The following is a 27,975-nucleotide window of genomic DNA, read 5'->3' on the forward strand; positions in this document are numbered from 1 at the left end:
TTTATTTCTTTATTTCATTATTTTTTAGGATATTCCCTTAGCGTGTCCCAGTGCCAACATCTGAGCTCAGAACGCCTCCAGTTTATGACAAAGATGCACTGCACTCTCCCATGTGGACTTTCAAGTTGAAAACATGCAGGAGCTGGAAGTGGCAGGCCTGACAACAAAATATTTGCAAGGATTTTACTATTCTTTAATGGCTGATATGGCACATCTAATTATTGTATGCTGCTCTGCTCAGTCAAAGAGCCTTTATTGTATTAAAAGCACACCACAGCTGAGAGGTCTTTTTTTTCACATTCTTACTCTTCTATTTTTGATAGACTAGCCTCACACTTAAGAATCTTAATTGAATTCCACTGAAATATTCACTAACTAGAACCAGGACTTCATGACTTGCTAATTAATTCCACATGTATGAGCCATTATTTTAAATTGCCATGCTGAATATTGTTTCGCATTACCATGCAATTAAGCAGAGAAGCCAAGATTAGGGGAAAAAAACAAAACAATAACCCTGAAAAGAAATTGCTACTGGACCCAGGTTCTGACAACTGAATACACACAAGCTATGTTACTTATTTTACTTATATATATATTTATAAATAAAAGACATTTTCACTACTGTTTTGCTTATTCTTCAAGTCACTTACGCACTACCTAGCTGGCGACACTGATGTTGGGTATGATGTATCCACTGAGATTAACAAGTCCTATACACACCACCCAGATGTAAAAAGCCATCAGGAACATAAGGCATAGAGTACTTCAAGTCTAGAGAGAACTCCCTTCCAAGAAACACAAGGGTGAATTAAATACATTAATTTTAGGTAAGCTTTGGCTGCTTTTCAACTCCCAGTATGTCTCCCCTCAAGGGCTGGAAGCATAAGCAAACCTTACTGAATTGTTACACAAGTACAAACTTTGATGAAGCTGAAGATTGAGGAAATAAGATCACCACCAAACTGTTCATGATGGACAATGATATCTTAAGAACTGGCCCCACTGGAGTCATTAATGAGAAACAATTTGAGTACCGATGCCCTTCAGTAGCTTCTCAGATGGTTTAATGAGGAGTCCAAGACAGAAAATTCCAGCACTGGCATATACCAAGTACTACCAAAGAGGATGATAACCCCCCTAGGAACACCCAGCCTGTGAGATGTGCTAATTTCAGTTCATAAGCACCATAGCATGTCAGATCTCATGACAATGGCACTAGCACACATTAAGTTTAGACTCTTTCCTGAACAAAGCCCCTACTGCATGGATGAGCAGCTCATCTCCATCATCTCCTCACACTGCTGAGCCCAGGACACACACATTGACCTGCTGACTTCAAACACTATGCTGCAGCAGCACTTTCATTTACACTGCTGTCTACCATTAACTCCTTTTGCAGGTTGACAAGATCACAGAACCATAGAATGGCCTGGGCTGATAATCAACAACGCTACTAAAAAGCTTAGTGTAGCAAATGAATAGACAAACAAACACTCCTACCAACTGTTTGTGAATCAGAAGCAGCGTTCTGTCATTTCTATAAAGAACAACCACTTGTTTGACCAAAACCTCAGTGCCTTGAAGGCTGAGATTGGCTTTAAAAGCATAACTGACCACAAATGCTAACAAGATGCCCTGAGATGATATGACATTTGTAATCTCTCTTGGCAGCAGTCTGGAGAGTCTGAAGTTGCATTTCAGCTGAGAGGGGCATCCATCATGTGGCTGCTCTTGACTGCCCCAAAGAGATCTCTTGGGAGCTTTCAGCCTATTCACATTCACGTTCGGGACTGCACTGGACATAATGGTAATGCTTCTTAACTTGAGCCTTCCCTCAGCTGCCTGAGGCACTGCTGTCACTCTTTACAACTTAGCATGGTCTTGTGATCTTCCCATGGAGTATCAAATCTTCCTGGAAAACCACTCTGCTTTTTCCCTTCCCTTTGCTCTCAGTTGCTTCAGCCAGCTACTCAGTGAAAATTAATACAAAGAACTCGGCAGACAGACGGCAAATTAAGATAAAGTTGTATTTGTGCTTCACAACACCCCTGACACCATACAGCAACAGCAGAGTAACTCACCACTCACATCAACCACTGAAGTATGGTTCAACGCCAAGAAGCAGCTGTATTAAAAAACAGAAAGGCACTTCCCTATGCAGACCTGCTTCCTTTACATATCCAGCATCTTATCTAACTATATAAAGACACGGGTTGTGCAGAGAGACTGCAAAATAGTTCTTTTGCTTCTCCTCTTTGCTAATCCCCAGCATGAACGCTGCTCTGTCTCCATAAGCTGTGTAACTAGGAATCCACATCTTCCTTCTTTCAATTTCACAGCCCCAAAAAAGCACTCCTCTCAAGTTCTCTGTGCCTTCAGACTCTGTGAAAAACACAGCCATTCCGCATGCCAAACAGCTGCAGATCTGTCATGGTTTATCATCAGTCTGCAAGACCGTACTCCAAAAAGTCAGCCCCTTCATCACGCCAAAGCCACCGGCCTCTCATTTCCCATTCTTCCCAGAGATGCTGGCCCCAGAAAAGGGATAATTCACCTTGTCATAATAAAGGGAAGTCAGAAGCCCCAGTCAGGTGCCTCTCCACACCAGCAAATGAATAGTTTGTACACGTGCTGACCTCTCTCAGCCCATGAAAGCCTTCTCAGAAGGTTGAGGACTGCTAGAGTCCAGATGAACTAGTACAGTTAGGAGCAATTTATCTTGTTAACTAAATCTCGATGACTGAAAAAAAAACAAACCAACAATATAGAAGCTATAAACTGAGAATCCTAACTTCTCTTCCAGAGTTGGACCACATGCTCAAGAGCAGTTTCTGACTCAAGCAAAGGATTATCCAGGTGAGAACACTTCTAGCTCTCTGTTGCAAGACAGAGCCTTGGGCACGCTAAGACCAGTCTGATCACCCACAGTGCTTGCAAAGGTACTACCTCTAACAGCATACTGCAGTGTCACCATAATGCAGCAACTACTAGCAAATGAAAAAGATGCTGTTATCTCCTACGTTGCTTCCCACAGCAATAATGCTGCCGCAAAGGACACCTGCCCACAGCTTCCCCAGCTGCTTTGGGAAGCAGTTACAGAGCAAGGCGACTGCAGCTCAGAAGGGAAGCGAAACCCCAGAGTTTGCGGTTGACACCTTCAGCAATCTCAGTTCCTCCAAGAGGACAGCCCCAAGCTCACGGTGGAGCATGGGAGTCCGGGAACTTCTCTTTGCAATCAGTGAAGATGGTGCAGGGGCCTGGATACCACCTGACCTGCACTTCAAGCCTCAGGAAGCAGGGGCATGAAAGAGCAAATACGTGTACTTCTCCAGCTGCCTCAAACACCTCCACTGAAACAGCCACCACCTTCCCTTCCCTGGTCTCACCCAGGACTGCTCCATGCATGGCTCTGTTCTTCAGACTTTAGCACCTGGAAGCAAGTAATTAGTTGAAAAACTCATCTGTCATGTCAAGAGATAACAAAGCCTGAGTCTCATGACTTCTAAGCGCTATCTGAATTTTTAATATCTAATTCATACTTTTCCAGAGGCTGAAGTTGCCAATGCTGGCATGGTTACACCCCGCTACTGCATAAGTTGTCAACAAACCCTCTAGCTTTCAGGCAATTCTTACATGCAAATCCTGACTTTATGACATCTGTAGGCAGCTCCAGCTTTATCACCGGTGCGATTTATACCCCTTCCATTTCATTTAGAGGACACCAAACTGGAACTGATCCGGAACAATTCACTCCAAACAACATCCTCCTCCAACATATCTGTTAAACATTGTTTTCTATATCCAACGATAAATCCCCTGAATTTTATTTTCATTTTTATGCAGCTGCATTTATTAAAACACAGAGCCTTCTGAGTCAGCTTCAGAGCCAAGCAGTTTACTAATCTTGAACATACTTTATTTAGCCTGAAATATGTCTTACTTCGATGAAGTGTGATACTACTTGTATCTATTTCTGAACGCATGGAAGAATCTGATGCCTCCAAAAAATCAAAACATGCACTAGTGACGTGACAATATATTTGGACAACCAGGATTGCTTTATAAATTAAATATTTATGATCTCAAGCCTACACTCTAACTAGATAAACTACAAAATAATTACAGTATTCCTTAACAGGATCCATTAGTCCTAGCAGTGAAAAAGCAAAATGAACGCCACTGCCCAACTTCTTATGGTCCTTTCAGAAGCCGTGGTGCTGCAGGCTGGGCCCTGGCTCCTGCACCTGCTCACGGTGCTGCCGTACTCCCAGACCTAAATCTCCTCATCCACAGTGAGCAAATCTCAGTCTCATGTGTTCAGAAGACAGCAGCCTTTGGGTGCAGTTTTTAATCTTTGTTATCAATATTCCTTACTTGTTTTCCCAGTGGATACCTAAGTGACCCACACCGTCGCACAGAACATTTTCTTTGGCAGCAGAGCAGTGAGCTGCACTGCTCCTTCCTGCTCCTGCCATGATTAAGCAGCTGATTCACTCTCCACATCCTTACAAGATGAGCAGATTGCATTTTTTTTTCTGCCAGTATAAAATAAATCTAGGCAAGGAAATAAAGGCGTCCTTCAGAGGCCACCTGGGAGCTTTCAGACCTTCTACAGGCAAAGATGTCAATGGTTTCACCAACACAGCACCCATGCATGTCTCCTGGCTTCACACAAACTATACAAACCCCCCAAGTTTCCATCTTTAATTTCATACTATTCAGTATCTGAACGACAATCTCACAAATGACGCAGACAAACAGTTACACAGGAAAGAATCTGTTTCTGCCAGAAAAATAAAATAAACACATATATGGGAAGGCAGAAACTTCCCTGGACTGCTTCTGCAGGGGATCTTCCAGAATCATTGAGAATGTAGCTATAGTTTCAAGTAGGAACCAAAATGTGATCACAGCCAGAAGATGGACTCTGAAGTGCAATGTATGGCCACATGCTGGGGGCCCAGTTCTGGAGCAGCCTGCCCAATGTTAAAGCTCACAGCACAGCAGTCTGGAGCAGCAGGACTCGGGGGAGAACAGCAACAGACAGCTTCCTCCGGTGCTGCTGCTCTTCCTTTCTGACCCCCCTGATCCAGCAGCATGGCCCTTTCCTTCCTTCCTGTCTTATTTCTCCAAATCAGAGCAACACAGACCCAGTGCCCTACTTTATCCCTTAGATTGTTCTTCACAGAGAAAGACCACTTCCTTAGGCAAGTTCTCATACCTCAAAGCATGCACAATGCATGTAACATGTTATGGCAAGACAAGGCTTAATTGCTGCAGTTTGGTGGCCAGTAGGCCTGCTTTGACATCACCATGACAAAGGTAACAGTGAAAGCAAACACCTGGCGGCCTGGCTACTTCACACCTCTGTGCTGGAGAGCAGCGCTGCATCAGCGTGTGCAGGGCTCTCACACACCCCAGGCCAAGTTCAGCCATCACTAATTTTAGTTGTGCCAGCCGCCTGTCAAACAGTTTTGAGGAAGAAAAAAATAACCACAGGACAGAAGAAGCAGGGCAGAGGGAAGGCAGTAGCAGAGCCAGCAGCCAACTCATCTGCAGCAGGACGTGAAAGCAGGCCAGGAGGAAGGGCACAGACGGAGATAGATACACAAACCAGGCTGCTGCTGGGACAACACTGTCCGGTTCCCATTTCTGCTTTAGGAAACATGGTTTTATCGAGATCACCATCATAAAACAAAGAGAAGCCCAAACCTTATAGACTTGTCCATACGTCCCATTGCCGACAACCTGCACCAGTTCAAATATTCCCGCAGGGTCCTGCAAAAAGCAGAAAAAAAAAGAACATCACTTGCAGCAAAGCAAACACATGGTAACAGAGCGGAACTGTTCACAATCAACATGAAAATGTCTGTGGCATGTCTCTTAATGGTGCGTATTATACGCTAAACGGGGAAATAACTAATAAATAGGAGTTCAAGAAACATACTTCTATTAAAGTTTCCAGTCAAATTGCTTGAGATAACTCAGGAGATTCAAAGTATGGCAATACAGCAGATGGAACAAATAAATGGGAATGCGTGAGGAATATGAGCATTCAATTGATTCAGTTCAGCAGTTCAGTATGCTTTAAAACACAGTCTGGAGGTTGAGCTGCTGTCCTCTGCTATGAAACGCTTGGCATCAGAAAGGCAACAAAGGAAAGAACCTCCATAATGGAATAGAAAGGTGCTACACAAAGCTCAGGCCTGACTGCCTTTCAGAAAGAAGATGGAGCATCCTAAGCAACACAGGAAAAACACACAGGCTGAGAATGCTCAACTGGCTGTCCTGCAAATATAATAAGGTGAATTTGAGCAATGTACTGAAGTCTTGGCTTTGAACCCAAACCAGATCACTGTTAGTTTTCATGGAAGATCCACATGCCAGCAGTCAGCGTGCCACGTGAGCCACTGCTTCAGCATCAGTTACCCCAATGCCAGCCACTGCAGCACCTCCCCAGTAACGAGATCCCACAGCCTTACAGATGGAGGAGGAACATCCTGTTGCAAGGAAACGTTTGCTCCTGCATGAGTGAGCACATCAGGAAATCTGTACCTTCAGTTTAAACTCACTTGAGATCTGTGTAAAAACATTAAGAACTCGAGAGACCAGTTTCCTGGTTTCTGACTGAACCATTTATCAGTCTTGCTCATTTGCTGGGATGATTTCATTGCAAGACTATAATATATAAAGTAATATTAGTTCCATGTGTCAGTTTTACCACATCTGTTTCAGCAGTCTATCATGTCAGCCAATGCCTATCAGCACTGCTGGGGGATGCGATACAAAAAAACAGCCTTTATCTCCAAATTTCAATTTCTGCGGCCCTACGTTCTCCACTCCACTTACATGATATTCCTTCAATAGATATATTGCCTTCTTTGTATCTCATCTGAGGAAATACGTGGGTGTTTTTCTGAGCAGAATCTGCCCTCCCTGGCACGACTGTCATGATAAATGGCAGCAGCTTCCACTGCCAGGGCAACACAACAGGGACTTCCACAACTTCCACAAGCCAAAGAATTCGTGAATTCATCTGATTTTGTCTTCAAGTTAAATGAGTTTTTATCCTACGCTTCCTGGACTGTCAACTTCACGCAACATTTGCTGGTGCATGACACCCCACTGCTCACACCGCTCCCCTGGGAAGTTTGCTCTCCCTTCCTGCCCCTCTCCTGCAGAAAGCAGTGCTGCTGACTTGCAGTGCATGCAGGGAGCACAAAGCCTGGAAGAACCTAAAGTGCCTTTTTCAACCCAAAGGGTGTTACCATCCCTCTCACTAGACTGACTGCACTGCCCTCACTCTTCTCCTCTGCATTTGTTTGTTATGCAAATGATTCACGTGCCTCAAAATCAGTTTCTCACTCTCCACTCAATTTGATTCTGATTTAGCATCCGAATAGCTCACTTCAGGAGGCTTCACACACTCCAGGAAAAAACCCAAATGATTACCTAAATGTTAGCATTAACTTTAGTATAGCTGAAATCCTCCCCATCCTTGCTGGCCAATGGAGCACTAATGCCGCTAGCCTCCGCAGCTCTGAGTGCAGCCAAAATACTTGGACATTTCCCTTTTAATCAGGATGCGGGAGTGGACTGAGCCTTGTTAAGAGTCATAAAGGATATTAATTTGGGCTCTCACTCCGGTCCTTGGACTGCCCTTGTTTGCTTGGCCATCAGCATAGCATCCTCTGCTGGCAGAGTCCCCACAACCAGCCAGCTTCCTAATTAGCTGGGAGCCAGCACCATTGCTGCTGCAGTGCTTCTTCCCAGCTAGCATTTGGGACCCGTGATCCACCTAATCCTTCCCAGCCAGCTCCTGCACATCACCAGCTTCACTTTGACAGATGCCAACACCTTGGCCTGGACATCCATCACTCTGAGGTTAATTACCGTAAGATACAGCACCATATGGTGGGCTTCTTGCTTTCCTGCAAGTTCTCGGCAGAGTGCTTTACAGGCAGCAGCACAGAGGCACCACAGCCTCATCCACTTCCACTGCATGGTGGAATGAAAGCCCACATGTGCAGCAGGAGCCCAACCAAATGCATTACTTTGCAGGTAACAGGAGCCAGGTGGCGAAGCCCAGGTTTCTGTGCTGGGCACTTTGGCAATCAGTGGCTTTTTAATCAGCTGACTGCCCCAGTGAACCTGCACTTGGAAAGTTTGCAATCACCACTGTCACGGAGCAGGGCTGCACGAGGATGCTCCTGCAGCATCTGCAACTGCAGACCAAAGCACCTCAGTCCAGGGACAGGCTGCAGCAAACACCCTCTGGGGCAGGCTAGCGTGTGCTGGAGAATGACCTGGCTGCAGTTGGTCAGATGTGCCGCCCTGGGACCCAAGGGTGGGGGGAAGGGAAGTGGCCATCCCTGCTTGGTGTGCATGGGCACAGCCCAGCGCTGAGCAGATTTCCCCACTAGGCCCTCGCCCGTTCTGCTGAGGACCAGGCCTGCACTGCGCAGCCTCAGGGAGCTTCTCCTCGTGCAGGGCTGTACACGAAGCCTGCAGGCTGCCCGCAGGACAGGCTTACGCCGGCCTCTTATCACTTACTGAAGGAGATCAGATTCAGCTGCTAAGCCCAGAGACTCGCGCTGCTCGGAGAAGAGCTGGGCTAAAACCCTACTCCCAGCCAGCTGCTCCGTGCCAACCCCGCGGGCGCTCCCGACCCCGCTGCCTCCTTTCTCTCTGCCTCCTCTCTGGAGCACCCTCCCCACCATGTGATTTTGTGCAAAGCCTTCTCCCAACCCTTTTTCTCCGGTATTTTTAGCCAGCAGCTCGCTGCGCTCCCTCCGGCCGCGTTCCGCCCAGCCCAACGCTTCCCCCCGCAGTGCCCGCACGGCGCTGCTCGCACGGGGCCGGGGCCGTCCCGCCGGTGCCTGGAGCAGCGCGGGGCCGTCACACACTCGGCGGAGCGGCTGCCAACGCGGCCAGACTTCGGGCAACATGAAAAGACAAGGAAAAGCGCAAGATCACAACGAGGAACACGGAGGAAAGTAGGCGCGGGCTGACCGCTCGGCTCTGCAGCCTCCCTCCCAGCGCTACGTTCTCCAGCGCTATCCCCTCACGTCCCGCTCGCCGCCCCGCCCCGCCGCCCTTACCCGCAGCGCGGCCAGGTCGATGCCGTCCAGGCTGCGGGCGGCGCACTCCCGGGCCATGGCGCCCCGCGGCCGCAGCTAACGGTCCGGTCCGGTCCGCCCGCCTCGCCTCAACCCGCGGCCCGCGGCGGCCCGGCCGTGCTCCGGCGAGCGCAGGGAGGCGGGCATGCCCGCGCCGGAACGCCCTCCCCGCTCAGCGGGCCGGGAGGCAGCCCCAGGGCCGGGCGGCCGCGGGCAACTTTCGCGGAGACATTTCCTCGGGCAAACTTTGCGAGGAAGTGACGCGCAGCGGCGTGCCGGGCTGGGGGCCACCTGCACGCCACGCGCGGCCCCCGCCCCGCGGGGGGGTGCCTACGCGCCGCCCCACGCGCTCTGCTGTTGCCTCCGTTCCCTCGGAGAGCGACCGTACGGCAGCCCCGGCGCCGCCCGCGGGCCCAGGTGCGCTCGGAGCCTCGGGCAGGGGCGAGGGCGTTCACCCCCAGCGTCCCGCAGCTGGAGCCGCCGCTTTGCCGGGCCCTGCAGCCACAAGACGCCGGCAGCGCTCCTGACTTCTCATTCAAATCAGAAAAATCTCAATAAGGAATAGGCATGTTTGGGTCGCAGCTGCGCTGCTGGCTCCGCTCTCCCCCATTCTGGCGGCCTGCGAGGCCGCTGCCGATGTCCAAGAGCCCCACGGCTCAGCCCCGCGGGAGTTCACGGGACAGCAAGGCAGCATAAAGAAGGGCAGCGAGCAAAACTTAAACATTCTAAATGAGTAATAAAGAAGTCGGAGCAATAGCAGGGTAGAAGAGGGAAAAAGCAGCGGCTGCAAAGTAAAACCCAGCTGAGGGTCACTGCATGCAACCAGCAGTGGAGCATTTCTGTGCAGGGACAGCCCCACTAGTGCTGCATGCATGCAGCGGGTGTGTGCTGTAGAAATGGAAGTGCAGCACACGGGGACTGAACATCCTTCACTTCCCCCAAGGAAACCCAGTGCCCAGGGCTGCAGAAGCTCCTCAGCCCTCTGCAGACTGCAGCAGCTCAGCCAGCATGCTGCCTGCTTCCTCTGGTGTTGTTTGTGCCCTTACTACAGGTGTGAGCTTTGCAGGAAAAGGAAAAAATAGATAACCCCTAACAGGGCAGGATTTCCTGTCTGCAGGAAGTAAACAGCTTCTTAAATGTTGGTTTCAGCCTGTGTTGGGCAAACTGACTCCTTTCAGCATTTCTCAACCCTCTGAACCGTAAAATTCAGAGCAACTGCCATTCAGCAGAGCTGGACGCAGGGGGTGCTCCCTGACTCCAACCCACAGCTCTGCACCAGGGGTCTGGGAACCCCAGCACTCAGCTGGGGACAAACCCTGCTCCATGCCCCATGCTCCATGCCCCATGCCCACAATCCCCACAGCCCAGGCAGAATGGGACCCCTGCAGGCCCCAGCACCAAGCGCTCCCTGAGAGCTTTGCTTTGCTGGAAGCACTCTGGCTTCCTGAAGAGCAATTACATCCTGCCCGTGCCAGAGGTGCTGCAGGCTCTAGGGCTCTGGGATCAGCACTTTCCTTTCAAACCACAGATCCTTCACAAAATTCTCTGCAACTTCTTCTGTATGACCTGGAGATTTTAGACATATCTTCAGAGCACAGCCCTCAGCTGAGAGGTGCTAAAGTGAACCTCTGTGCATTGCTTAGGAAGGAAGCTCAATGCTTTCCCATCTCACACTCTCTCAGTCTGCTTTGTCCTCCCTTGGTAGTCCGCAGGCTGCCCACAGGAGCTCTACATCCCCCACCTGCAGGGCTCCTGCCTGCCCCCTGCATTCGTGGCTATTTACAGCACCATCCTGGAAGGGATGTGTTGATACTAATGGTGGTACAACGTCTCTGCTGACAGCAATCCTAATTCAGCAGGCCAGCCACTAGTTTAGAAGCCAATCCCTTCCATTTCATTTCTTGTGTGATTTCATATCATGGGTGGCTGTGGAAGGAGTTCAGGAGCAAGACTATACATCAAAACCAGTACAGGGCTGTGCACAGCCTGGGTCTGCCTGTGTCTGTGCTGTGTGCAGAGCCTCCCTGTGTCGTGCCTTGGAGAACACCTTCATGGCTGCAGCACATCCCTGAGCTTCATTCTGGGAGCACCTGCTTGCTTACCTCCCTGTTTAAAGGATGTTGAAGCAAACGTTCCTCCTGCCCAGCCCGCTTTGTAGCTTTGCACTTTCCAGGACACAGCCCTGCTTTGAAATCACAGCGAGATGTCTTTGTTTGCAATGGATTTTTGGATCAGGCTCTGAGTACTTCTCATGTTTTCTCCTGTTTGAACTAAAGAAAATTCTTCTTTCCAAATGCGGCCAGCGAGCAGCATGCAAACCTGGCTCTGCCCTCAGCCCTGTGCTTTGCAAGTTGCTGCACAAGGACTGAGGAACAGGGCCACTGCTGCCAGGGAGCCAGCAATGCAGAGACCAAGACAAACCGAGCAGCCACTTCCCACGTGGTAGCACACACAGTAGTTTGCAGCCCTTTAAAAATGAAATAGCGTTGTCAGTTCCTGGCAGCCACACTAGTTTAGCTACACAGGATATCCAAAAGGAGACCAAGTGGCTTCCTTCCCCGGCGATTCCTGAATGGACGGGGTGAGATGGAAAGAGTGCCTCTCACTGCGGGACTGCAGCCAGGACGCCCACCTCACTCCCACGGAACCCACACGCAGCTCACTGGGACTCCGGCAGAAATTCACATCCTTTCTAGTGGCAAGCAGAGGCCTGCTGGCAGCACAGCCCACTAGGAGCCCCTTCTCCAGCCTTGGTAGCCCCGCTGGCAGCACACCCCACAGCACCGTCCAACCTGCGCAACTCCCAGGCAGTAGTACTGCTGCGAGCAATGCTGGTTTGTACAGGCCAGCACACATCCCCATCACCCTGGCAGCACCAACCCCTCCAGCTCAGAGAGCTGGAACTTTGGGAATGATGGCATGCTGCATTTTTGGCTTTTGGATTCTCAGCTTTAGAGCCAACTGAACCCCCGACTTTATCACACCGACGACCACGTCCTTGTGTAAAAGTTATTTCTACTGCATTGCCTCTCCATTAGGATTTTTCCTGCTCCTGTTTTCTTTTCCTTCCCCACTGGGTATTTCACCTTGACTGTACGCCTGAACACTAACACAGCTCTGCACGCTGTGGCAACACCAGTGCATGCAGCTTGGCTTGCAAATTTGCAAAATGAAGAACAAGGTGATTTATGGAAATAAATCGAACTGATACATTTTATACCGCTGCCGTCTGCTGAGCTACGGGTTATTCCCTCCTTTCATCTGCAAAGTTCTCTCTTCAGTCAAGTGGCAAGCGCTGTAACTGCTTTGCAAGGAACGGTAGCTATATGTTACTGGGTCATCAGATCCCAACGGGTTTTATGAATACCATAATGAATTTCAGCCCAACATCTGTCTGCTCTCTGAAACAGATGCAATTATGGGGAAAAAATAGCTGCCGCCGCTTTGCAGGCAGATTTCTGAGAAGGAAAAAAAAATAAAAGGAACAAAATACAAAGCAAACTGACATGGCACAATTTAATCACTACCACATTAAACTCAATCGGTAAAAATACAATGTGGCATACACCCAACTCCTTTTGTGGAAAGAGAAGATGAGATGCGGCAACTTCACTGACACACACACAGAGGGCTTTTTGACATTTAGAACATCTCGTAGGCACAACTTTGATTTTGCCAAACAAATGCTGACCTCGGATGACTCAGTTTGGGGTTCCCTTTTTATCCAAGCCACTGAAGTTTGGTGGTTAGCTAAGAGGGAACTCGTCTCTGAATCACCCTTTGTTGGAGGGAACTGTCAGATTACACAAATCAATAAAAAGAGAAAAAAAATGGACACGGGGCTTTGGGCTTCAGGGCGGGATGTTTGGTTTTGGTTTGCCCCCTTTCACCCCAGAGGGAAGAAAAATCCACCAACTTGAGGCAGAGATGACTTTCATGTACTTACAAAAACAAACAACCCCAAACCCTTAACTTTGTCCTATCTTTTTATACTTCTCGGTGCTCCATGTCAGCCTGAGTGCATCCTCAGCGAATTGAACCACTGAACGGAGCTTTCCTCTGTCATTTTGCAAGCCTCACTTATGCGTTAAATTGTGCAATTTTGTGTAATTTTCTGAGGCACATCTTCAGCTGCAAAAAAAAAAAAGCTTACCTCATTGCTCAAGTCCAGCCACGCATCTGGAGTTCCCAAGCCCTCTGCTTCTCCTTTCTTAGAGCAAAGAAGAAAAAAAAAGGAGTAGAAGAGGATCTGTACTTTAGGAGGCCTCCTCCAGCCCTTCGGAGTAGAACCTACCCTCTGTGACCCATCAGACATCTCCAGGAAAATCTCTCTATTCTCACTCCAATTTCCATTTAGTTCCAAGTTGCTTTTCATCTTGGTACTTTGGCAATTTTGAACACTGCAAACACGCTTGGATGCCCCAGTGCAGTGCTGGAGCCCTTCAAATCCCCTTATTTTCCTCAAGGGAAATGCAATCCTGTCTCTGGGATGTTGCCTAATTTTCTATTTGTGTGTGAGTGAGACTGCTGGATAGGGAAGCTCATATGAGCCTTGAGCAACGGTGTCCTCTTCCAACACGAACTCATGAATAAGCCCGTGCATTTTCCTGCAGATCCCTGCCAGCCCCATCTACACATTTGCTATCTATCTTTGTGCATTAACAACCAGTGCACAGCCCCCAGCCAAGTTTCAGTTCTACCCACAGCACAGTGCTCAGCCTGGAGCGGGCAGCGCTGATGCTTCACTGCACACTACAGTCATGGGGCGGCAGTGGGCGTCTGCAGCCACCTTGCTGCTGTGAGCTGCAGCTGTCAGCTGAGCCTGTAAACATTTTAAAAGTTAAATGTGATAGGTTGTTCAGTGGCTTGGGAAGCACACCGAGTCTCTGTTCATCTGCCAGTCATTTACCAATATCAAGTCCTGGGTGCACTGCAGGGAAGGAACAGCAGTTTAGGGCTGTCTGCATTTGCTGTTTTCAGTTGATGACCTGGAAGCAAACATTCAGTAATCGCTGCTTGGATCCCAGAGGGCACAAAGGCAGTGAATGCCTTGGTGCCACACTGTGCTGGGTGTTGTGGCTGCATGAGCAGAAAAGTCAGATGCTCCCACTTGGCTTTGGTGAGATGGGTTCTTGCTCCAGTTCCACTCTGTGCATTGTGAGAAAGGTGCTGCAGGCTTGGACTCAGCGCAGGGAAGTTGTTCAAACATTTAACAACCAAGGATAAAAGAGCTTACTGTGGCCATCTTGAGCTGAAGCTTATTAAAAGCCCAGTGACTTGATATTTTCTCCCAAGGAGAAAATGGTGGGCACTTCAGTTACAAAAGACACAATGAGAACCAGGAATTGAAGCAGAAGCCAGGCAAAGAACCAAAGCAGAAACAGAGGCTGCGTATGTGGACAGATCAGTTGGTTCCCATTTCTGAGTCTTTCTCTAGTTCCTAGAGGAGTACTCAGAGCCCCCCAAGGACAGTGGGTCCCAGCAACTGTCCAGGCTGCTCCCAAGCTTCCAGCAAGGAGAGCTGGGGATTTCAGCCAGCTTCCTTTTTCACAGCGGCTTAAGTTCTTTATGGAGTTTAGCTCCATAAACCAATTAAGCACCTTTAAGTCCTTGAGCTCTCATACCTTCTCTGAGCAGTTTGCGTGCCAACCCTGTTCTAACTGAGCTTGCTTCTCTGGGACCTGAGGTCTGACAAGGCCATGGACAGCAGCCTCCAACACTGCCCAGAACAACACCAGGCACTTCGTTCCATCAGCCTCATTTCTGCTGGCAGATGCTTATGAGTTTGGAAAATGACAGTTTCACCTTTAATTTTGGCTTTCCAAAAGGCCTAGTTACAGGTCACAAAGTCATAGATGACCACAATGTAAGATCCTAAGGGAATACCCATCACCAGCCTCCTTAGTTTCCTATAGGACAAGTCTTGCTCAAGTATATGCAATTGCATAGGAAGTGTATAGGGTTGCATGATAAACATAAATAAAACCACTGCACATCTCCTGCTGCAGCTTTCATAGACACTCTTTTTATGCAGTTACCCTACATTGCTACCTCACGCTAAGACGTAGTTGTAACTCCTGCACAAGCTATGCAGCAAGCTGTGACCATGGTGTGGCTCTGTGAGCAGTTGTGGATTAGCAGTCAGTGACCACCGAATCTTCACCATGACTGAAAACCCCACTGACTGCCCAACCTGCCTCTGTCAGTGGCTTCCCATGATGGGCCCTGTCCCAGCATGGCACTGGGTACAGTATGTCATGAGGCTTAATTGCAGCCTTAACCAGAAGACCTCCCAGCCTAACATCCCCCCGAAAAGAGGAGTGCCTGCAGCAGTTGCTCCCCACAGATGCAGAGGATATTTCAGACAGTGAGTTTGCCTTCAACCCAAAGTTCCCCAAGGCCTCACAGCTCCTGCTGAAGCCCCCTCAGCAAACCTGCATGTGGCCCAGACTGCATGTACCCATCACACAGCCAGGTACTGTCCTGATGCCTCCAAAACAGGCATCACCCCAGGGCTCACATCATGGCCCACACCAAGCTCTGGTCAGGCAGTAGAACACAGCTGCCAGCAATCTGTACAAAGGGAATGACAGCTGTGACTGGCTGGCACTGATCTGAAGCTCTGCTTTTTCCACAAAGCCTTTGTATGGACCCCTTCCTTGTAGCTTGACGAGAGAAGAGCTGTGGAGAGTTCCTGTACAGCTCAAGGACAACTGGAGAGCAGTTGTGGCTATTGCCAACGTTTGCTGTGTGCCCACTTGCTGCGTTGCAAGAGGAGCTGCAGCATTGTGCAGCAATGCCCTCTGCTGTGGTCCATCACCCTTCCTCCAGAGCTTTCTGCTCTATTGGCTCTAAAGCACCCCAGCTGTAGGTGGTTTTATTTTATTTTTTCTCTTTAAAAAGCAAAACAAACTAACTTGCAGTTAAACTCTGTCATATTGAACCCTTTTGTTCTTGTTCTCTGGACTTGTGCTACCCTGTGGAGATCAATTATTCTCCTTGTCCAGACATGCCTTACTCCATTTGCTGCGTTCTGTGGGCTGGTGTTGGTCGTGTTTCTGTGAACAAAGCAGCAGAGGCCCATGCTTGTATTCCCACTTGCTTCTCTCCTTTTGGCTCATCTGATGACTCTCCCATACTGATGTTAGCAGTTTCTTCAGCCATATTTAATCCCCCCTGAGGCCTCCTCCACTTTTTCAGTGCATATTCTGGCATTAAATTGTCTGCTACCCTGTCCTAATTTCCACATTGCAAATACAGGAAGGATAATCATCTTTTATCTTTTTTCTTTTTTATTTCCCTCCCTCTTTGCTGTGTCCCTCTGCATTGTTTATTCATCATCTAGATTGGGAGGGCCTGCAAGTCTTTTCATGACTATTATTTTTTCCACATGTCCAAGCTCAAACTGAGAACAAGAGAGTTTCCAAGACTGATCCTGACTTGGCCAGCATTTCTGTTGCATTTTTCTTTTTAACCTTTTGAGAGCATTTTCTGTTGTCCCTCTTCACTTTGCAGCTGTAACGCTGGAGGTGCCAGGGGTGGGCTGGAGCCAGGCACTGAGACCTACTGCAGGGACACGGCTTAGCAGAGGCACCTGAATTTCACTTAGGCTGGAACCTGCTTGCAGCTGGATTCAGGAAGGTGCTGGCCATTACGCTGTCACTTCCGTGATCTTTGGGGCAGCTCTGGACCCTTTTGATTGGCTTGAAAAGTACTAGATACCTTCTTGATGTGAAATCCAGGTTGGATCACTAGAAGCCAAACACTTGGTGAAAGCGCCGTCTTTTAAGCTGCTCAGATCAGTGGGAAAATCCTTATTCAGAAGAATTGGGTACAGATCCCCAGGGGTTGCATTGCCTTGACTCTGGCTGTAGAGTAGTACAAATTACAGCAGAATATCATCATTAATTTCAGCTGTCCTGTTCTGGCAAATTATCATTCATCTCCCAAAATGGATATCTCAGCAGGAGACCTTTATTTTATCGTCTTAGTGTAAAAAATCCCCACCTGTACCTCCCTCTCAATTAGCAGCCTTTGATTTCTCTGGGGAAGTCGATCTTAGACGTAGTGCTGTGACTTATGCCTGACTAACAGCACCTAGACCAGACGCAGCACCAGGACACTTTTACATTCCAATACGTACCTGCCATCTCTCACCAGGGCCTTGCCTGCCTGCTCAGCAGTTAGTCACTTCCTCCAGCCTGTGGGGAAAAGAGCAAAATTGAAAAGGTTTTGCTGTGTTCCCACAAAGCACTCTGCCAGTGCGCCAAATCTCTGCTGTTCTGTATGCAAAGCACCCGGGGTGCAGCTCACACCTGACCTCAATGTCATTACAGTCTTTGCCTGACTGGGGGCTTCACTAGCACCTTACCTGGAATTATGTCCCTGAATTATCCAAATGCTATGAAATGTAATTTGCAATTGTTACAGTGAGCTCTGCTGTGATGTGACTTTTTACACAAGTAGATAGTGACAGGACAAGGGGGAACAGCTTTAAACTAAGAGATGGGTGATTTAGATTATATATTAGGGGGAAATTGTTCCCTGAGGGCAGTAAGGCCCAGGTGGTTGGCAACCCTGTCTGAGGTGCGGGTTTGGACCTGGGTGATTTTTGAAGTCCCCTCTAACCCAAGATGTGCTATGATTCTATGAAACTGTACAGTTTGGTGAGGTTTTGGGGCCAGCTTGGCCTCAGGGAGTGGTGTTTAAGTGCCACTGCATCTCCTTTAGGAGAGGTGCCCAGGACATCAGCCCCAGGCAATATCCCCATGCCACCAATTGTGAGCAGATCCCTCCCCTGCTGAACTGGACAAAAATTCAATCTTGGAGCTTGCACTCACCTCTTGCTGAGCGAAGGGAAAAGGCAGCCAAGGGAGAGGCCCAGGTCCATGCACTGGAAGTTACCTCAGGCCCAGCACTGCCACACCAGAAGCAGCCATCACATGGTGCAGCCAGGCACTGCCTGAGGAGAGCTCGGGCATTCCAAGGGGGGATGTGGCTTCATCCCATCCTACCCACACCTATCTTGGCTTCTGCTACAGCCCACCCAAACCACAGCTCCTTCCTTGGGCTCTCCTGGGGACAGATTGTGGTTTACAGTCTTACTGTAAAATAACAAGAAGCGGGCTTCTAAAATCAGGAAGTTTCTCCAAGAGTCTTCTGTGCTTTTACTGTAATTGCTCCATATGCTCCTCTGACAATTCCTGTGACCTCACCTCCACCCTCCAAAAAAAAACAAAAAGAAAGAAAGAAAAGGCAACTCACACCATAACTGAGACTCAGCAGAGCCTTCTGCAAATTAAAGGAGAAGTAGAGGCTGCCAGCTCCAAATCTGGAACGCTTCTCATACATGCTTGTTAACCCTCGGGGTACAATGGATGAGAATTACTCTCTTGCAACATTTGCTTGGCTGCCAAAACGGAAAAATGATCATCAGCTCAAAGGTTGCACTGCTGTATTTTGCAAGAGAAGTCCTTGTCATGGGCTGCCACCATTCTGCTGCCTGGAGGCAACACTGCCCAGGCCTGGCACTTGTGGTCACAGAGTTCCTCTGCTGCTCTGCAGACCCTCTCTTGCTCCCACTGAAGGAGTCTCCCACCTCACCCAATGTCTGCACCCAGTACTGTGCCTCACATGGGCCCCCTGCTACAGAAATGCTGGACTCTGGCACTTTAAGGAGAAGGAGGATGATGAGTTTGGAACATACGCCTGCTGGCTTAGCAAAGGGATTTGAAACAGATTTCTGAATTAATTGTTAGTGTAATTGTTTTCACAATTAGCCGCTTCCAGTCTCTGGTTGCTCCTCACAGCCTGTAAGCAGTGTGGGTAGGGTCTACCTGTCTTTGGACCTTGTGGAGCTCAGGGATTGGGTACTTGCATTTTGGAAGCCATTTCATAAAACCACAGAATCATAGGCTGGCCTGGGTTGAAAAGGACCATAATGATCATCTAGTTTCAACTCCTCTGCTATGTGCAGAACAGCCAACCACCAGACCAGTTTGCTCAGAGCCACATTCAGTCTGGCCTGGAATACCTCCAGGGATGGGGCATCCACAACCTCCTTGGGCAACCTGTTCCAGTGCATCACCACCCTCTGAGAGAAAAACTTCCTCCTAATATCTAACCTAAACCTGTCTTAGTTTAAAACTAATCCCCTTGCCCTATCACTATCCACAGTCATTTTCTCTCCTGGCTTACAAACTCCTTTCAAGTATTGGAAGGCCACAATGAGGTCTGGAGCCTTCTCCAAGCTAAACAAGCCCAGTTCCCTCAACCTTTCTTCATAGGAGAGGTGCTTCAGCCCTCTGATCATCTAAGTGGCCCTCCACTGGACCTGCTCCAAGAGCTCCATGTCTTTCTTGTGCTGGGGGCCCCAGGCCTAGACACAGAACTAACAAAACTCTGAGGCATTTGCATATCTCAGAGCACCACTGCAGTCACCACTGAAATTTTAGTCCTCTGCATTCCCACCAGTGACTGATCTTCCAAGCACACCTACTGTTTGAAAGTGAAGTGCTGCTGTTGGTCAGACACAGCCATACCTGCGCTGGTGTAAGCATTTTGTAAGGAGAAATTGTTCAGAAGGATGACTGAAATCTTCCGGCCCTGGACTGAAGCGTTCCTCTCAGGCTGGCACTACCATATCACAGATGCTGACTCTGTTCATTATGTTGATGGGTGTCAGCAATAAAGTTTGAACTTTGTTCAGATTTTCCCTCAGACTGGCAGTGAGGAGGCAGAGTTCTGAGCTGGGTTCAGGCTGGTTGTTAGGTATAAATTATCTGTCAGTTCCATTTTTTTCCCCACCATCTCTTTTTGCCAGTAATTTGTTACAACAGAGATTTCCTGTCATCTCATCTTCTTGTCAGCCTGCGTCCTTCCAAAACCACTTTGTTGCCAGTGATTAACTTCTGTCTTGTCATCTCTTTGCAGCGAGCTGCTGATCCCAAAGGAAGTGTCCCAGTCAGCTCTAGGAGAGCCCTTCTGTGTTCTCCAAAATGTGTGACCCGTGTACAGGACATTCAGAAGGTGCTCATGCAGACTGGAATAATCTTTCTTCTTTCCGTTGGTTGAGAGAAGATGTGGCCACAGAGCCAGGCTAGGGCAATTCCAGTGTAATCATCCATCTAGGCCAGGGAATGTTACCTGCTGGGCAGAGCTTGGGACTGGGTGCTGGGGCATGACCCCGCCTCTGCCTATGGCTTTTGGTAGGATTTTGGGCAAAAAGAATCCTTGACCCTGTTTGTCATTTGCTAAAGAGAGGATGAAAAGATTTCCCTAGCCCAGTTAGGTGTTAGATTGATTTATGATCATAAAGCCTTTGATATCTTTTAATCAAGGAGCTTATAAGGACTTTAAAAGTTGCTATTATTTGTGGAGTGCATGCTAATTTTCTCTGCACAGTTTACAAGGAATTCAGACTCTAATGTTATCTGGGGAGTAGGTATTAAATGCTCCCTCCTATGTGCTGGCAGAAGTTACCTTTAAGCCATATACACATTCTGATCAGAGTACGTTGCACTTTAAAAGCTTCTTCACATCTCATCACGGCTTCTCTTCTTGAGTTCTCTCATAAGAGGCAAATTTATATTAAGTGTAGGCTATGTCAGGGTCTGGATTTCTCAGGAAAATGTCTTGGTAGTAAAGACAAAGCCCCTGACACTACCAGCATGAGAATCATTAGCACTCTCCTCCACATAAATCCCAGAGCCGTGATCAGAATCTCAAATAATTTGAGTTTAAATAGAAATGAGAAGCACGGTTCTTCCTCTGACAACTCTCATTTCCACTCTGCCTTGCCTACATTGCTCCACTAAAAGAGGCCGCCAGGGACTTTGTAAATCCCTCTCTATAGCACAGTCTTTACAGGTGTGTTGTTCTCTAGTCATCAGTCAGCGAAACACCTGAGCCCACCTTGTCATGCATGAGCACAGTGGCTACCCCACTGAACTCAGGTGCAGTCCCGCTGGCCCATTAGCTCTAATGGATTCAGTGGTAGCTGTTGCTGCTCACACTTCAGCAGCCCACCTGCAGCCAGGAAAATGTTTATCACCCACTGCTTTGTAAAAAGGAATTATTTTATGGAATTGAAAGAAATAGCAAAACTCATCTAATACAAAATACATTGTTTTCTTTTTGTGTTTGTTCTGAAGAGAAAGCTCTTAGAACCTTGCAAAGCCAATTACACTCTATCAAAATGAATTACAGGGTGTGTTTATAGAATACCTACCATGAGAGTCTGGCTCAGCTTGACAAAGTGTACTTTTATTATTTATTTGTTTTTCTGCTTGGCCTATAGCTGTACAATGATATTGTAATGAAGCAAAAATGCTGACAGGTCATGTTTTGCTTCTATTGGCAGTGCTGCTGTTTTAGATTTAAATGACAAAAACCCTGGCAAAGCTCAGTAACTTTTACTTCATGGTTGTTTCTTTCAGACCTTGTTGTGTACCTCTCTGGAGCAGCCTTATTAACCTCTGTATTTCTCCAGCAGCACTGAAATGTCTTTCTGTGGTAAGCAATGTAAGCAATGCACAGCTGTCCCCCACTCACCACCCCAAACACATCATGCCATTTCTTTGGGGAAGCAAAGTACATTTCAGCAACAAGAAAGAGTGAATCAACATTGTTCTTTTGTGTTTCCCCAGACGTGACATGCCATCACCATCCATTTTCAGATTTTTATTTCCTCCTTTAGCATACAGCGTATTTCAAAATCCCATGTTTTTAACACATGCTGTGCTAACTGGGGCCAGAAAGGAACAATTTCAGTCACTATTACTTACCAAGTTTAAAAACCTTAAATACTTTCAAGATGCGGGGCATGGTACTTTTATATATTTGCAGTACAGACTTCCCAGCCATAGGAGCCATGGCACAGCACAACCTGTGCCTCTTGTGCTGCTTACCAGAGGTGACCGAACAGCAGCGTTGGCATCGCGTGTGAGCTCCAAACCCACAGGAGCAGCAGGAAGCACAGATTTCTACTTTGTGGGGAATTTCCGCACACATAAAACAGAAGGGGTTTTTTTTGTGTGTGTATGTGTGGAATACACCAAGAAAATTTGCTGTCTGATGGGAAATGACAGTTTAATTTTAAAAGGATCAAAACAAGAGTTCTGAAGCAAGCGAGCTGGCAAAAAATGGTATTGTTCAAGGGGAACTTTGCCCGGTGACCATTGAATAGTGGACAAACATGAAGTGTTCATGCAAGGGCTGTCATTGTGCTGTGCTGAATTGGCATTTCTGCCTGCAAAACACTTGGACTCTGTGACCACTTTTTTATTCCTCTCCCTTCTTCACGCTCTGCACTCTCTTTATCTTCCAGTCACTCTGCAGCCCAAGCATGAACCTTGAAATGGGACAAGATGCACAAAATGCTGCATAGAGGAAGAGGCTTCCTGCAGATTGTGCTGCTCATCAAGGTCACCGGGAAAGCCCCCAGATGCCCCAGGGGGACACAAGAGACATTGCTCCCGACTGCCACTGAGCTTCCAGGGCAATGTCACTGCCAAGCTGGTGAGCACCAAGGACTGCCTGTCCTGTACCCAGGATGGCAAGACTTGCCAGCCACTCTGCCACAGCACTTAAATATTTGCAGGAACCAAAATCAGACAAGCTGCTCTAAGGATCTCCATAAGGGTATAATTCTAGAAGTGCTTAAATACCATTATTTCAGGCACCAGTCTATGAACCAGCCTTCTAAGCCCCACACAGTAAAGTATTTCTCACCAAATAAAGGGGAATTTAAGTATGTCCTTATGAATTTGCATGAATTAAGTCTGCTGAATCAAAAGAAGATATTGAGAGTGAAGTACAAGTCCTTAAAAACCACACGGGTTTCGTTCTAAAAGTATCTGTTATTTATTCGCATGTCCTTATCTTGTTTATAACAAAGAAATGAACAAAATTCCTTTCCCAAGGCTGGACAGCGCTGGAGTGCATCCGCAGCAAACAGAGACAAAAATAAGCTTGATTTGAGACAGAGTAAATAAACAAATGCTTATTAGTCTCTAGACTTCGTTCTGGCCCTTTGGTCTTTTCTTTATTCCCCTGAACACGGTAAAAGTACAGCTTGGCTTTATAGCCTTACTCTAGGTCTGCTGCATTTGGTGGAACCGTTTCTGTTAGACTGGAGGGTTTTTGCAGCAGGCTTTGCAGACAGAAGATGGCAATATGTTAATACAGCTTTCTCATTCAGTGTCTAGAGAACAGATTATTAGAACACTGGCACAGCACACAGTCCTATTCCTGCACCCCCCTCCACGACTGCCAATTTTCACTCTCCCTTGTTACTAACATCAAAATTACCCTGCCTTCCCTCTGAATGTTCTTTAGGAGTATAAAATCTGTAGTCTGAATAGGTTTGCAATTTCTAGCTCGTTTCTATATACAACCTTCAAACCATAATTGCTTCCGAAGCACATCTCACACAAAGGTAAGTAACCAAAGAAATATGATAACCAAAGCACTTGAAATGAACGTGCCCCAGATCAGAAGCTGTGCATGGCTGCAGGAAGAATCTTTACTGCTTCTGCGCTTGCCTGGCTGTTGTACAGGCTGTCATACAGGTTCTCATGCAGACGTACAGGTTGTCATACTGGCTGCATATAGGCCTACAGTGTGTTATACACACTGTCATATAGCCCTTCATACAGGCTGTCATAGAGGCCTGCAGGCTGTTATACAAGATGTTGTACAGGCTGTCAACAGGCCTGCAGGCTGTTATAAAGGCCATTATAGAGGCTGTCATACAGGCCTGCAAGTGTTACACAGGCTGTCCCACAGGCTGCCATAAAGGCCTACAGGCTGTGGGTGGCAGGGGCTGTACAGCCATGTGAGCAGGATGCAGCCACAAGCACTGCCAAAGGAGAGTCCTGGCTTCATCCCCAGATCTCCAGCTGAATAAGTACGAGGCTTTAGTGAGACAGAGGAACGCAGAATGCCCTTCTATTTCAGCTAATGAAGTCTGTAGAAACGAGCAAATAGTTTTGGCATCCCTGGCACTGATCCAGCTGCAGGGCAGCTACAGCACGATGCTCATGGACACACAGTGGGACAGACCCCTGGCCTCCATGCCACCCAAGTCCCACTGACACGTGCACTTCACTGCTTGGCAGGGTTTTTTCCAGGCCCTTTATCACTACCTGTAGTGATGTTTGATCTCTGGCACGTCACAGCAGTGCTACACGAAGCTGAGACAACAGAGGCCTCCTGAGCTTAAGTCCCTTCCCCACACTGAAAGCAGAGGGGTACAGGCGGTTCTGATTCATGTATATATTGTCATCGTACTCAATACACACTCTGAAATCTTAAAGCAGATTGTGACTTGTCATCTATAACTAAAATATATCGATACACAGACACACAATGTGCTTTGCAAAATGACAGAAAAACTGTTCTTTTCATGTTACTTCGATACAAACATGACTGCATTTTGCTTTTGAATAGCTACTGCTCTAAGAGTAAGCCATCAAGTAAATGAATTTGCTATCCATATCTAATCATTGTAAGTAAAAGAAGCAGACCAATTTGCATGTGGATTTTTCTTTTTTTTTTTTCTTTTCATTTTTTTTTTTTGCAGTTTGCATGCTTAATACAGAACTAGCAGGTTTGAAATCTCACTGAACATTCTATGTGAGTTAACCGGATTCTAAAGTAAAGTGGAAAGGAAAATGATGAAAAGTACAGCTTTTCATTTAAACATACGCAGCTCTCTTCATGCAGGATTTTCTTTACTGTTGTTTTTTTTTTGTTGTTTTTTTTTTCTTTTTCAAAATTACATTTTGCATTAAAGGACACAGCCAGTGTAAACACAGTCCGTAACACTTATAAAACAGTGCAAATTTCATAGATCTCTGGGAGGAGGTTGAAATACAGGTATTTATAATGGAGGTAAAATCACTTTCTCGGTAGAAAAATATGTATATTAAACACCTATCTATATGTTCTGAACTTAACTTCACAAAAGAGCAAGTTTATAGTCCTATACTGTGTAATAAATTCATATCTTTCCTAGAGAACCATTGCGGTGTTAGTGTCAAACACATAATGACAATACTGGAAAAAGCAACAAGAGAAACATATTTTTTAGAACCTAAGGAGAAGTTTACAGATAATAACTGATGTAAGAGGGCACAGAATAAAGCACTGGGGAAAGAAGCAATGGAAAAGTGTAGACCTCTATGAATTATTGCATGTTTGAGATCGTTCTCATGGCCTCTGGGCCAATTCTGGATACTTCTAAGTCTTGTGTCAGTGTTTGTTTTCACTTTGACTGTAGGGTACAATTTAGAAAACACTGCTAAACATTAAGGATCTACTGAACTTGTTTGCTGATGGAATGACAGGCAGCTGAGTGCAGAGTGCTAACTTTTATCCATGCAATCAAAGAGGACAATGCAAAAAAACATACTGAAATACAGGCAAGATTGTTTGCCTTAAATGCATTTTTGGGGACTTGCTTCAGCAGATCTTACTGAGACAAAACTCTCATGCCTACTGTGTTTTCATTAAAGCTGTGTCAGAGGATTCTACCTTTGTTATTTAGAGCTTTTTCCATGAGTACGGCTGTCTTCATGGTCTGACTGGAACCTGTGATCAGCTGGGTCTGGAAATCATCATGAAACATTCTCGTCTGAACAAAACTCAGACTCAGTGCTTTCCGTGGAAGATAAATGAGAGTGTCCTCATTTGACCGATGGGATCGTGTACATAAGAAATGGAAGAAATGCAAGACTTTACCAGCTCCTTAAAAATATCACTTTTCACTAGTTGCTCAGAGTGAAAACATTCCCGCTTCAGACATATTTTAAAAGGACATAAACTGTCAGGTAGATAGAGAGAGAACAGCCTCAGGTGATTATCACTGCATTTGAAGTCAGTTTACTAGTAAACCTGGATAATTCAGCACTTCATCTCTGAATATTGCTGCAGTAATGATTTTCTATTGCTGATGTTTTCAGGAAAAAAAAAAAAAAAAATAGGTTAATTTGAAATTTTAACTGTTGATTTTGGCAAAAAAATACTATGTAAAATTACACTGCCTTTCTACAAGTCTTAAAACAGCTCAGGAGATCTTAAGAAATTTCAAATCAGTGAACTCACCGACAGACAAATTTATACTTAAATCAGTTCTTTTGAAATGTCATTAAAACCCTGCAAAAATAAGTCTGAAATAATCTATTAACCACGGAAAAAAATTGTTTTAGATCCTGCTAAACACCTTCCAATACCTTAATAAGTTGTTGAACAAAACCACATTGCTAAGCAGCCACTGGGAATGCAACGTGTCTCAACAAACAAACGAAGAGGTGCTGATGCAAGCAGGTGATTTATTCTTTAGTAAGTGTTACTATGCACTTTATTGATAAAGCTTCATCTGCATTGTTTCAGCTAAGTCATCTGCTAAAATGCATCTGAGAGAGAATGATACCGGGAAGAATTCCTCCTCCTTCCTATTGAGAATGATTCACCCCTCGTGGTCTGCGCAGGAGATAATTTTTGTAGCATGATATCATACTGGAATTTCAAACCGTACTGAAGTTTATATGAAAAACCCGACAACTTCAGTGTATTTGAAATACTATTACATAGATACGAATGCTGGAGATCACATACAGCAAACTGTTATCCATCCCTAACTGTAGAGTGGTGGGATGTGCTTTTTCTCTCCCCCTTTTTTAAAGAAGCAATCGAGCTGTACATTAAAAGACAGGAAGGACATTGCCGACTTACAAAAGAATGCCCTCTTTGTCAGTAATTTGTAAATGTAAACAAAAAAGTTCAAGTAGAAAAGCAAATAAGTGTGCCGCTGCTTCAAATATGATTTGATGCCCCACGGGGCTGGGGCAAAGTTCTTTAAAAATGTGTCTTCATGGCAGTCATGAAGCATCTCAAAAGTGTCCTGATCTTCACTACCAGATATCACTGGTGAAGCTAAGCTCCCTTGCTGATAAAGGTAGCAATGGGTTGTTCCTGTGAAACTTCTGGGAATCCTTCATGGTACTGTTAAGAGGTAGCTGTCCATTTAGTAGTGTCAAAGGTATGTTACAGTATGTATGATGGTTGCTTATGGAAGCTATTGGCAATGTTGCTGCTGACACATCATATTCGTATCCTCTGCAATAATGTCTCATTTGCACAGAATCTGCTTGATGGCAATCAGTTAGGTCAGCCCGCGATTCTACCAACGTGGCAGAAGTGCCTGTGACGGCAAGAGAGGGTACAGTCTGGAGGTCTCCAAAAAGGCCCTGCTCCGCAGAATCCAGGACCTGACGCCGAGACACCACCTCCTTTTTCTTCCCTGGCATTTCAAAGACTAGGCGCTTCCAAAATTTAGAATTCAGTTTGCTGCTTTTTGGTCCTTTCCACTTGACCACTGAGAGAAGTTTGATGGTGTGCTTTAAAGATTCCACTTCATGATAATTCACTTTCCCTTTTAATTCAGTACACTCAATCAAAATAACTTTGATTTCTCCACTGACTAGCATGTTATGGAGTCTGTTTTCCATCTCAAAAATACTCCATCCTCTCCTGAGAATATAGTCTGGAGTTAACACGATAATGAGTCTTCTGCTTTGCTCAACACATCTTGTGAGATCTTCAATGTAGGCTACAAATTATAGAAAGAGAGAAAGAGTAAAGGATAAAGAAGACTATTGTATCAAAACATCAGGCTTGCAATTAAGTTTAGCAAAATCCTACAGCTCACTGATCCACCCCACTTAAGACAAGGGGCACTTCATGATATACTCCAACAGAAATAGGATTGTGTATCACAACACGCTTCTGTTAACAGGATATAAAGAGAAAATGCCTTAATAACATCCTCAATCCTTAACTGTTTTTCTCT

General features: G+C 46.6%; 2 protein-coding genes across 6 annotated transcripts in view; both read right to left on the reverse strand.

Moving 5' to 3' along the window:
• The window catches only part of NRK (Nik related kinase), a 90,258-nt gene extending 80,896 nt beyond the window's left edge, over nucleotides 1-9,362 (reverse strand). Inside the window, exons 1-2 of the mRNA XM_072334225.1 lie at nucleotides 9,105-9,362; nucleotides 5,716-5,781 (exon numbers count right to left, since the gene is read on the reverse strand). Coding sequence (XP_072190326.1) covers nucleotides 5,716-5,781; nucleotides 9,105-9,161 — 123 coding nt within the window. The 5' untranslated portion in view covers nucleotides 9,162-9,362. The remainder of the gene's footprint in view (nucleotides 1-5,715; nucleotides 5,782-9,104) is intronic.
• Nucleotides 9,363-23,038: 13,676 nt separating this feature from the next.
• The window catches only part of IL1RAPL2 (interleukin 1 receptor accessory protein like 2), a 326,376-nt gene continuing 321,439 nt past the window's right edge, over nucleotides 23,039-27,975 (reverse strand). For all 5 annotated transcript variants that reach the window (XM_072336404.1, XM_072336403.1, XM_072336400.1 and 2 more), the window contains one exon: nucleotides 23,039-27,735. In XM_072336404.1, the coding sequence (XP_072192505.1) occupies nucleotides 27,038-27,735 (698 nt within the window). In that variant the 3' untranslated portion in view covers nucleotides 23,039-27,037. The remainder of the gene's footprint in view (nucleotides 27,736-27,975) is intronic.

Source organism: Excalfactoria chinensis, chromosome 4 (assembly GCF_039878825.1).
Source record: "Excalfactoria chinensis isolate bCotChi1 chromosome 4, bCotChi1.hap2, whole genome shotgun sequence".
Classification (NCBI taxonomy): Eukaryota; Metazoa; Chordata; class Aves; order Galliformes; family Phasianidae; genus Excalfactoria; species Excalfactoria chinensis.